This window comes from Mirounga leonina, unplaced genomic scaffold (genome assembly GCF_011800145.1).
Source record: "Mirounga leonina isolate KUSES-001 unplaced genomic scaffold, KU_Mleo_1.0 Mir_165, whole genome shotgun sequence".
Lineage (NCBI taxonomy): Eukaryota > Metazoa > Chordata > Mammalia > Carnivora > Phocidae > Mirounga > Mirounga leonina.
Window position 1 is genome coordinate 37,558,273 of NW_023270415.1, and position 12,501 is coordinate 37,570,773.

Genomic DNA, 12,501 nt, shown 5'->3' on the forward strand with positions numbered 1-12,501 from the left:
TGATCCTGGAGTCCCAGGATCAAGTCCCGCATCGGGCTCCCTGCTCGGCAGGGAGTCTGCTTCTCCCTCTGACCCTCCTCCCTCTCATGCTCTCTCTCATTGTCTCTCTCGCAAATAAATAAAATCTTTAAAAAATAAATAAATAAAAATAAAATAAAATACTCCAGGGGAAAAAAAAAAAGTTGGGAAAGAGAAGAGATGAAGCAAGATGTGCAAATACTGGTATTTGTTGAAGCTGTGTTTTGGGTTTGTTTCACGCTCCCTTTATTTTGTGTATGTTTGAAAAGTTCTCATAATAGAAAGTTTAAGACTTTGAACTACACAGAAAGACTCTGGGGAAAAATGAGATCAGTAACAATTGCCCATGGGAGGAAGCATTAAGGCGAGTTTCCCACAGCAAGCAGTTGTCAATAGCATAACTGACCTAAGAACTCCCTCCCTCACCTTCAAGATGGTGTGCTCACGCATCATTAAACCAAAGTATAAAAGTATACCACAGAGAATGAAGTCAAACTCTAACCCTATAACACCTATGAAAATTAACTCAAAATCAATTCAAGATCTACATATAACAGCTAAAACTATAAAACTCTTAGAAGAAAAAAGGGAAAAACTTTCTGACACTGGATCAGGCAGATTTTTTGGGTATGAGGTCAAAAGCACAGGTATCAACAACAAAACTGATAAACTGAACTACATCAAAATTTTAAATTCCTGTGCATCAAAATACACAAACAACAGAGTGAAAGGCAACCCAGAGAAAGGGAGAAAAAATGTGCAAATCATACATCTGATGAGGGACTATTATCCAGACTACATAAAGAGCACCTCTCATTCAACAACAAAAAATAAACAATCTGATTAATAATGGGAAGAGATTTTTGAATAGATATTTCTCCAAAAATATATACAAATGGCCAACAAGCATATGAGAAGATGCATAACCTCACTAATCATTAGGAAAGTGCAAATCAAAACCACAGTAACATTCAGACCATGCCCATTATCAAAAACAAGAGAATAACAAGTGTTGGAGAGGATATGGAGAAACTGGAACTCTTGTGCACTATCAGTGGGAATGTAAAATGGTGCAGTTACTTTGGAAAACAGTATGGCAGTTCTTTAAAACGTTAAACATAGGGGAAAAAAGATATAATAGGAAAAGGGGTAATAACTCAATAAAATAATGACTGAGAAATTTTCAGAACCACTGAAAGATAATTTCCAGATCTAAAACCCAGTACATTCATATATTATGTAACTGGTATTATTTGCAATAACACCCATATGACTGTACAACTTTCTAATTTTAATTATTATCCTTTAGCTTTCTTTTACATTTTTGTAGGTTAAGTCTCTTTTCTCCCCTTTACATTAGGATATAAACTTAATTCGTTTGTTTTTTGTTTTTTAAAGATTTTATTTATTTGACAGAGAGAGACACAGCAAGAGAGGGAACACAAGCAGGGGGAGTGGGAGAGGGAGAAGCAGGCTTCCCGCCGAGCAGGGAGCCCGATGCGGGGCTCGATCCCAGGACCCTGGGATCATGACTGAGCCGAAGGCAGATGCTTAACAACTGAGCCACCCAGGCGCCCCAATTCATTTGTTTTTTTAACTAATAAGTCTAAAAGTCTCTTAAAGAAGCATTATGGAAAGGTACAAATTAATCTTAATGCTCTATAGCTTAGGAATCTTCCTGAATGAATGACCTTAGGTCAATTATCTTAACATTTGGTTTTAAGGATTTGCTCTAAGGAAACCATGAGGGACCAAAATGTAAACCAAGCAAATTACCAGGCCTCACTCCCTACTAACCTCCATTTCCTGCCTTAACCATTCTTCTAATTCTGTATTCTTCTGAGCACGATGAGCTATTAGATCTGATCCTCCAATGATATGTGGACGTTTTCCTGCTCCAAGAAATGTGACCTGTTATATAGTAAAAATAGTAAGGTTAAATGCATTAACAAATTAAGACCATCTCATTTTTTTTCTTTTTTTTTTTTTGAGAGAGAGTGTGTGTGAACAAGGGGTGGGGGGTCGCAGGGGGAGAGGGAGAGAGAGAATCTCAAGCAGACTTGCCACCAAGGCAGAATCCAACGCAGAGCTCAATCTCACAACCCTGAGATCATGGCCTGAGTTGAAATCAAGAGTCAGACGCCTAACCAACTAAGCCACCCAGGCACCCTCAAAACCATTATTTTTTAAAAAGTTTAATAGGAAAGCACAGTATAAATCATGTGTAACGTAAGTGCCAAATATGTTTATATCCTACAACTGAAAGTGAGTGAGAGAGAAGTTAACTATGCTAGACCCATGTTTTTGCCCTATTTTTTTTGGTTATTGCTATACCCAGATTTAGATGTCACTGGGATTTATGTACCAAGAATTTAATTAAGATTCTTAATCGGGAATTTTTATTAAAAAATGGCCTTAGCTCATCATTTAGCAGTTAAAAGCGACTTAAGGTGAATATAGAGACTATAAAGTATCATATTTTGTTCTAAAGATTTCGAAGTTTAAGCCTTGTCTAGTACTCATGAAAATTTACATCTTCAAAACTTTCTAATTTATAGATCTCTAGCAAAAGATGTTGGAGATGGCAACAATTCATATTTTTAATTAAAATTTTAATGGCTTATTTTAAATAAAGAGGTGCTAAAAATATTGTGAAAATGCAAATGAAGCACACTGCTAATACTGTATTTAGGAAATAATAAATCCTTAATATCTATGGGACATACCTTCAGAATTTCAATATATGAAGTGGAAAGGGAATTTTATTTTAAGATTTTTAACTTAAGTTAATATTTATGAGAGAGAGAGCGAGCGAGCGCACCCACACACAAGCAGGGGGAGGGACAGAGGGAGCCCAGTGTGAGGCTAGATCCCAGGACCCTTGGAATCATGACCTGAGCGGAAGGTAGACACTTAACCAACTGAGCCACCCAGGTGCCCTGGAAAGGGAATTCTAAAATAGTTTTCATCATTAAACACTATTTTAAAAAGCACAAATAGAGCCATGTCATTGGATTTGGGCATAAAAAGAAAAACACAAATTCTTTCATTAGAGCCAATCTAGTTAAATCATCCTGCTATAAAAATTTTGGTTTGAATTTCTTTTACAGTCTCAAAAAAATTCCGTAGTCAAAGATATTAATATTTTTAAGAGTTTAAAATTTTTCCAAACTACTTTCCCGAAGTTCGTACTACTCTATACTTCACCATGCCTGGGTCAACAGTGAGTATTACTACTTTAATCTTTGGTAACTTCATTAATAACAAAAAAATACAATGTCTTTTGAATTTTGATTTAACAATGAGACTTGGTAACATGATACTGAACATGAAGTAACCATACAGTTAAGAATGATCCTGTGGTATTCATGAGCCACACCTGTGGGATGGAAAGGAGAAAGTGGGTACCATCTAAGTGGGAGATATTTCCATCTAAGTACAAGAAACGGAGTTTAGAACCTTTTACACATTGTCATAGTAGGCAAAAAATTAACTGACAAATGTTAACAGTAGCTCACATTAGAGAGAAAAAGCTACAACACCTCATAGTATAGCAAGAATCATACACATCATATTCTAGTGAAAAGGAGTATTCCACAGAAATCACCTGTATTCTGATTAAATGTTTAAGCAAAAGGTGGCAGTCAGTAATAGACATGGAATAAGAAGCAAATATTCCAGGAAAGACAACAAAAGAATACAGACTAGATCAGAAATATTCTTTTAACCATACTGATAAATTAAACATCTTACCAGTTCCTAGAGGAGAAGAAACTCAGGTCTGATGATATTATTTAGGGTACATATTTATATTTTTTATATATACATGTAATAGTAAAGTGCCTACTTTTCATTATTTAATGTGCTCAGCTATTTTCCACAAATCTATTATCTTCATAAAGTCCTGAGCTAAAGAACCCCTTCAGGTAGACATAGATGATTATTAGAGGTAAAAGACCCTATCAATATAACCCAAAGCCTGCCGCTCAAGGTGGAGAAGACAAGGGTAAACAGCACCCTTTAAGGAATTCAGTCTTAAAGAAGTTTGTTTCCAAGTATTCATTATATATTCATCATACATTTATTCATATATTACCTGTCAGTTCATGTCCTTCCTAGAGTAATTTTAACTGTTTTAAGCAGAAAAAATAACATCAGTTTTCAGTATGAACGGCTTTTACTATTTAGCATCAGTGGTATTTCTAAAAACATTTCAAACACTGCCCTCTTGTGATATTTTAGTTAAAGGAATACCATACCTTTTTGAATTTCTTGAAATTCTTTAGTTGACCATAATCACTATTTACCCTGGATGCATTTCTGGAGGCAGAGTTACTAACCACCAGTGATCTAAATTCAGTTAGTAACACCTTCCTTGGAAGCATATCATCATCCTCCTGAAGTTCATCTTTGATCTTAAATGGGGTTAAGATGGATACATAAGCAGAAAAAAATAAGGAAAAAGAAAATTACTTGTCATTTGGGAAGCTATAGAAAAAAGTTCAAATACCTGAAAAAAATTGTAAAAAAAGGTTTATTTCTGGCACCCAAACTTTGTATTTGGAATCAAATCATATCTACTTCAAACGAGAAAATTACTCAAATACTCCACAACCTTAGAAACATTTGTAACATCTATGCCAGGAGACTAAAAGCACATAGCATTTTAATTTAGTAGTTTATTCTAATAAATATCTCAATTAATAATTTATCTTCTTGTATATATTTTCTTAGCAAGAAATCTCAGTATTGTCTACTTCTTTTCATTAAAACCATAACTAACATTATTACAACAATCTGTTCTACAAGTTCTCATCTAATATGTTCAAGCTTTCTTGGATTTTCAGTAATTTTATTATTTTGACACCTCCAAAAAATTATTAATTCTGGATATACGACCTCACTAACTGAAAGCCACTTTTTAATCACAGGTTAATTGTTATTAAATCAGCCTGAAGATTCCGTCCTGTTGCTGGATAAGATTCTTTTTTTTTTTTTTTAAAGATTTTATTTATTTGACAGAGAGACAGTGAGGGGTCACAAGCAGGAGTGTGAGAGGGAGAAGCAGTCTTCCTGCTGAGCAGGGAGCCCAGTGTAGGGCTCGATGCGGGGCTTGATCCCAGGACCCTGGGACCATGACGGGAGCCGAAGGCAGACACTTAACGACTGAGCCACCCAGGCACCTGATTTTAGAATTTTTAAAGACAGCAAAAGGAATTCTTAACTCATAAAATGAGGAAACTTTTTTTGGGAAAAAAAACTGGATGTATTCCATCAGGATCTTCTGGGGTTTTGGTCTGGGTATCCCTACTTTTAAAAAAGCTCACCAGCTAATTATGACACAGCTGGTCCACAGAAGGGCATTTAGGATTCACTCAAAAGAAATAATGAGGATTCTCTCCTTCATATGAAGATGCCAATATTTTGACTACACAGGACATATACTCTGTTTTTTCAACAGTAGTTACAGATTTATAGTGCTTGATACACACTAGGTTCTCAACAAATACCTACTGAGTCACTGTACCTTCCAATCACTTAATCCTTATCCTTTTACTTAGTCCTATCCTTATGCAGTAGCCATTTATAGGAAGGGATGACCACAACCATGAGTGAGATTGGAGCTAACGGTCCTATATGAAAGATCAGAATATTACCTTTTAACTTCATGTGGTCAGTGCTCTCACCTAATGACCTCTAACTATTCTACAGATAGTAGGCAACTTACTTACACATATAATGGGAAATAATCTGAAGTGGTAAGACAAATTATCAACATTCAGGAAAATAGGATAGGATATTAAAGATCAAAATGAAAATAAAAATCCTTAGTGATGTTATAACTATTTTATCTAAAAATTTATTTATTAGTTTACTAACTTTCTTCATTTTTCTGTGTCTGTTTCCTCTATTAAGTCATCTCCTCTACCTATCATCAAGGCCAAAGGTCTGATATAGTAGTATAGTAATAGTACAGCCTGGAAATCTATTAAAATAATCATGAATAACAGTTTTATTTGCTGTCATTTATTATATACTATCAGAGAAACACTGTATTTTTAATATTTACCTTATCAACCAACAAATTCTTATACTTAATACCGGGTTTTGAAGATACTAACTTTTTCCTCAAGGAAATAGAGTGAATGCTTATACTATCACAAGTTTCTTTTTACCATTCTAAGTTTCTATTTGTAGTACTTCTCATTAAAAAATGTTACTTACAGATATTCTGTTACTTTCCAAAATTGCTTCATCATTAAAAGTGCCATTTGTTTCTACATCCAATCTTGGCCTTTTTCTAACATTGACATCTTCCTCTTGTTTTTGAACTTTCACTCCAATTTCTAACTCTGGTTTTGTGTTCTTAAATAACTGATCTAATACTTCATCTTCTATGGCTAAGTCATCAGTTTCTTTTCTTTTTTCTGATCTTAGTTTTTCTGTAGGAAGAGATTCACTGGCAAAATTTTTCACAGTGGATTTTAAATCTCTATCTGTAAGTAAATTATCTGGTTTCTTTTCCACAGGCTTATTCTGAGATAGATGCTCCTCCTTATTTTTCCATACTGAGGGTGTAGAAGGTTGTGTTTGTTCCAAAAGAGAACAAGACATTTCTACTCTTGCTGATTTGGGTGAAGAAATTTCTTGATTTTCGTCATCTCTTTCCCTTAGATTTAAAAAAGGAGAGAAGAAAGCAAAAACAGAAAATGAACACAGCTAAGTAATTTTTTGGTTTGGCAATATTCATTCCCCCATTTAATTCACAACATTCTTAATTTTATTAATTAATATCACTGGAAATAAAAAAATGGGACATCTGAAAAAAAGCACAATTCATATGGACACTGTTTTCGTAGGACTGTCAACCCAATGGCTAAAACAATAGGGAGAGGTTAATCTTCTCTGCTAAGGCAGCAGTAGCTGATAAGTCAATGCAGAGGAAAAGGTAGAAAGATATAAAAATACAAAGCACTTGTTGCCAGGAACAATAGCTTACCTTACAATGTAGGGAACTTGTAGGAAGGGAAAAATTACCTTTGGAATAAAACCTGATGGGTTAGTGAGAGCTAGATTCAAGATAATAAGTCAGAGTGGCTAAATCGAGAATACAGTACAGACTATAAATTGCAAATAATATGTGAATATATGACTAAGAGTTTTCTGTACACTACTGTTTCATTCATTAAGTACTGGATAAATACTTTATTCATTTAAATTGCACTAAGGTCCACAGAGAACATAAAAATATGGATCTCTGCTTCCTATAAGTTTACCAAATTCATGTTAAACTGGAATAGTCAAGGTGGTATTTTAATAATACTAATCTACTATCAGGGTACTGGACAGACTTCTTCAAAAGGAGTGCAGCAAAGTGAAACAACAGATAAGCTTAAGGTACCCACAAAAAAAAGGGATGAGGGAGAATCTATCCATAATGACCTTAGTGAAGAAGGAGATACGGACATTTTTGAGAGGGAATGAGGTCAAAGGGTCAGTTTTCTACAGAAGCATATTCAAGCAGAACACAGACTAAATGCCATTCTATTAATATTTTTCAGAGACACAGAGAGGTAGTATTTAAAAATATACCTTTTTTTGGTAGAAGGCTGAAAGTAGTTTTTGATGGAGCTGGTCTGCAGCTTCTGAGAAGGCTGATCTCTACTTTTATTTACACCTGAGAATTTAGTTGGTGAAAGCTGATAGGCTGGGATTTTCATCCTTTCCAGAGTATTTGATACTGCATTTTTATCATTAGAGCTTATTTTGGGGGGTTCCTTCACAGTGGATGTTTCTTGTGAAGGCATTCTGAATTTTTGTTCCACTCTGGAGATTTTGATTTCTTTAGGTTTTTCACTAAAATCCATACTGTAACAAAAGAAAAGAATACAACATAAACAATCAGATTTATAGCAATTTTTATCTAGAAAAAAAAGTCTTCTAAATAGTACTGTGATACAGCTTTAGAACATAATTATCTTTAGACACTAATTAAGGGAATATATTTCACTATTCCAAAAAAGTTGCTCCTTTTTCATCAAAGTTCCCTAAAGACAAATGATAACTTTCTCTTCTTCATTCCCTATAGCACACAATGTCTAGCATACTCTACTATAACAAACTGTCATACAAACATGGAATATCAACCTAGTATTCTATTATAAATTAAAGTAGGTGATAATCTTAGATAATTTTTGCTTTGTTTAAAATTTTAGAATTATTTTCATGCAAAAAATTAATTAAAAAAGGAAGATCAGAAAAACAACAATCTCCTATAATTCCAGCATCATAATGACATATTTAGATCCCATTTAGATCTAAATGAGATGAATTTAGATTCAGATGAATTGATATGGTTACATTTCAGCCAGATGGCAGTCCCTAGAATACAGTATAACTCTATACTATTAAATATTTAAATATTTAAATATTTAAATATTTAAAAATATTTAAAACACACACACAGTTTCACAATGTATGGTTAAATAAACTGCCTTTAATATTCTTATTGCACAAAAAACAAGTGGTCATACACATGACTTTCAAAACATTAATAGTTTCTTTAAAAACTTACATCTAGCCTCAGTATAAAAAAAAGGATGTATTAAAATTTTAAATGTAATCTAATACAGTGATATCACAAGTATTTTTCAATATCAGTAATTCATTATGTATTATTTAAAATACAATACACTCTCTTAAATGAAAAATACCACAGAATACAAATGATCTACCCTTGCTCAAACCCCCCCCAAAGAACAACAAAAACCTCTTCAAATAGAGAACCACTAGAAAACTATCTTTATAAAGATATTAATTATTTAGATAGCCAGGTAGACACACAGAAAGTATCTCCAAAGTTAAAATAATATTCAGATGAAGGAAACATTATAGTACAAATTTATTTCGAACTTGTTTCAACAGTCACAAATAAAGTAATGTAATTCTTTACAGTTTTCCATGTACATTTGTAAGGAACAACAACAAAAAAACTTTACCATAAGACGGGGGTTAGCAAACTATGGCTTACAGGCCAAATCTGGCTTGCCACTTGTTTTCATAAATTAAATTTTATTGGAACAAAGCCACACACATTCATTTACATGCTGTCTATGGCTGCTTTCATGCTACAATGGCAAAGTTGAGTAGCTGGGACAGAGATCAATGACTCACAAAGCCAAAAATATTTACTGGTCTTTTATGGAAAGTTTACTAATCCTTAACCTAATATATTATTTTCCCTGGCATCCCATTCTCCCATGCTTTATCTCCTAAGAGTTGATCTGATAAAGACACGACTTTACTTCTTGATTATACTATTTATTGATAGAATAACAATAGTTTGTCAACAATGAAGCTTTACCATGTATCTGCTTGCTCTGATTCCGTGTCAGCTACATATGTTGTGGTATTCACGGGGGCACTTGGCATTAGCTTTTCATTGAATGATAAGCCTTGGGAAAGGCTTGGCCCTGGAGTCATCTTCAATGCTGTAAATCACACAAGTGAAGGGAAGAATCACAACTGCTAGACACAAGATGGACATTTTGTCACTTAAAATGGCTAGACTATGCCATGCTGAGGGAATTAAGTAGGCAACATTGAACACAGTTATCTTCACTCAGTGGAACCAACAAACATTTAATGAAATAGCCTAAAAGCAGCCTGCTGGCATCTGTAATGGGCTCATCTAAATCAAATCATTTTAAAGCTACATCAAATCTTTTGTGAAGTATTACCAATTTAAAAATAAAATCAACTTGTTATAATTCAATTTATGGTTTAAATTAGGAGACAAAAAAATTGCATTTCTTCCCTGCAGAAAATCAACTCCACTGCTGACATAAATCAAAATTAATGTGAGTTTCACCTTCTGAAGGAATACTATTTGAAAAGAAGACATAAATAGCTTTAGGCATAAATTTTGTGGCCACTCCAGAAAACCATGATTACTTCATCTTTTAATTTACGGAATAGCAACTTAATTCAAGTGTCACTCTTCTGGCATACATTCCTTGAATCTCCCACATTGAATGGGGTATCCTTCATTTCAGCTTCCATACCACCCTTTACATCACTCTGCTAACTTTTAACACACTAATCATTAGCTGTATGTGTTATTTAACATCTCTGTGCCTTAGTTTCCTCATCCATTAAATCAGGACCATTTTGTTTTGAGGACAAAATGAACTGATACATGGATAGCACTTAGAAAAATGCTTGGAACACAATAAGTACAATGCAAATATTAGCTGTTATCATCATCATCACTTTACACTATACTTGTTTACTTGTTATGTTCCCTTATTAGACTTAGAATCTCCTTGAGAATAGGAACTGGTTGTTGTTCACTTCTAAATCTGCAGTCCCTGAGCAATGTTTGGAACATTATAGATATAAATAAGTTAATGGAATTAAATCATTAACTGAAAATTTTAAAACATTGACATCTACCAAGTATCTAAGCTAAATCATCACTTGTTAGGTCCTCATGACATAGGATGTGCTTAGTAAATGTTTATTACTGATTCCAAATTCTTGCCACTTCCCTTATATGATCCCCATAGAAGCTGTCATTTCCTTAAACATGCATATCCCTAGAATTCATTTCAGCTTGCACAGAAGTTTGCAAAAAATAGTAATTACAAATGCTTATATTATCACTAAAAGAAACTATAAGTTGAATCTAATGATCCAGAATAAGGGATGTTTGTCAACAAAAGATTTACAATGTTCTCCTTGCTAAAAATACTGCAGGGGTAGGGCTTTGATTTGCTCACCTCTTTATTCCAAGTATTTAGAATAATTACAGGTATATAACAGATGTTCAATAAATGCTTGAATTCATAAATAAACAAACGTGAATGGAAGAAAATAAGGAGGGGGGAAAGGGAGGGAGAGACACATGCATTTATTCTATTCCCTCCCAAAGGGTTGTATTCTAAAATTGTTTATAAGTCAGATGTCTAGGACTTGGGAGTCTACACAGACCCACCTATGAGTATGTGCAAGAAGTAACACTACTAATTAAAATGTTGATTTTTACTCCTTATGACTCTGTTTCTGTATGAAATGATACAACAGAAAAGGTACTGGTCTAAGTGTTCAGAAAACCCAAATTTTAGGATTGGCTTGGCCATGAATTATTTATGGAATCTTAACTGTTCTCAGCCTTACAAGCTCGCTTACCTTTTAACAGAAAGACAGATTAGATGATCTCTAAGGCCCTTTTGGCCATGAACACATTTCCAACAGTGGATGATAAAACATTGTTGCTCCACACTGGCAAAGATAATCCTGTGTGCCAATAATTTAGTTCAATTAAGCAAATATTCATACCTAGTACAAACAAGTACTGTGCTTGGTGCTGTCAGGGAATCCAAAATTAATTAGAGCTTATAACCAATTTAGTGGCTGAAAAGGCATGGAAACAACTGGTTATATTTCAAAGTAGGAAGAAAGTCTAGCTAGAATGCAAAAGAAAGTTACTGGGGAATAGAAAACAGAACAATTCTGACTTGGAGGAGAGTTATGGGAGAGAAAACTACATAGAAAAACTTCATGAAGGAAGTGAACATCTGCCAAATGAGTCAAATTTTGAAAAGCAGTGTTGGAACAGGGGCCATGATGAGCAAGATCGAGGAGTGTGGAAATTATAAATAATATGGCACATATAAACTGTAGAGAGATGTATTAAAAAAAAAAAGATGGGAGGAGAAAGGCTAAACTGTTGAGGGCTCAGAACTCTAGATGAAGGGCTTAGGGTTTTATTTTATAAATAATGAGCTAGTAAAAAGTTTTAAGAAAAGGTGATTCTACTGGCAAAGTGAAATGTTAACTGTAGAGATGAGTATGGAGGCAGGACCATTACTGGGCGCAATTATAACAGCCCTTACGAAAGGAAGACAACGGAAAGTTCAAGAAGTGGGGCAGTGGCTGTGAGAACGGATGGCAGCAGACCTCCTGAGCAGAAGCTGCACAAGGAGAATTTCAGGTCTTGTTTTAGCTTTTTCTTGGTGCTTGACTTTAACTGAACTGATCAGATATATGTTTGCCTGTTAACTGTTTGAAGCCTGACCTTTAGAATATAAAGTTCACAGTAACAGATACCTAAAAATGTTTTACTTTATTCACCAAGTGTATCTTCAGCACTTCTTTAGAAGCAGTACCCAGCAGTAGATGGCAGCCACAAATATTCATCAAATAAATAAATGAAATGGTAAACAGATGAGTTTTAGGAGATGGTGAAAATGGTCATCCCTAACAAGTACAAAGTAATGTGCGCATACAGCCTATCACCAAGTTACACATAAAGTTGCTAAAGAACCAATAAAATAATGCTTTAATTACCTGTACTGGGCTGGCCTTGAGGATCACAGTAATTCTCTGTAGTCATGAAAATGACCGCCAGTCCAATTTCTGCTTCAGGAATAAGTCTAAGCCCCTGCCTATGAGAATAAAATAGTTTAAGCATGATAATAT

The 12,501-nt window shown here is 34.3% G+C and overlaps 1 protein-coding gene across 4 annotated transcripts in view; it reads right to left on the bottom strand.

Moving 5' to 3' along the window:
* Positions 1-12,501, bottom strand: part of NBN (nibrin) — a 44,143-nt gene that overhangs the window by 9,507 nt on the left and 22,135 nt on the right. For all 4 annotated transcript variants that reach the window (XM_035011491.1, XM_035011494.1, XM_035011493.1 and 1 more), the window contains 6 exons: positions 12,370-12,467; positions 9,383-9,509; positions 7,612-7,887; positions 6,244-6,688; positions 4,278-4,433; positions 1,816-1,929 (listed from right to left, as the gene is read on the bottom strand). In XM_035011491.1, the coding sequence (XP_034867382.1) occupies positions 1,816-1,929; positions 4,278-4,433; positions 6,244-6,688; positions 7,612-7,887; positions 9,383-9,509; positions 12,370-12,467 (1,216 nt within the window). The remainder of the gene's footprint in view (positions 1-1,815; positions 1,930-4,277; positions 4,434-6,243; positions 6,689-7,611; positions 7,888-9,382; positions 9,510-12,369; positions 12,468-12,501) is intronic.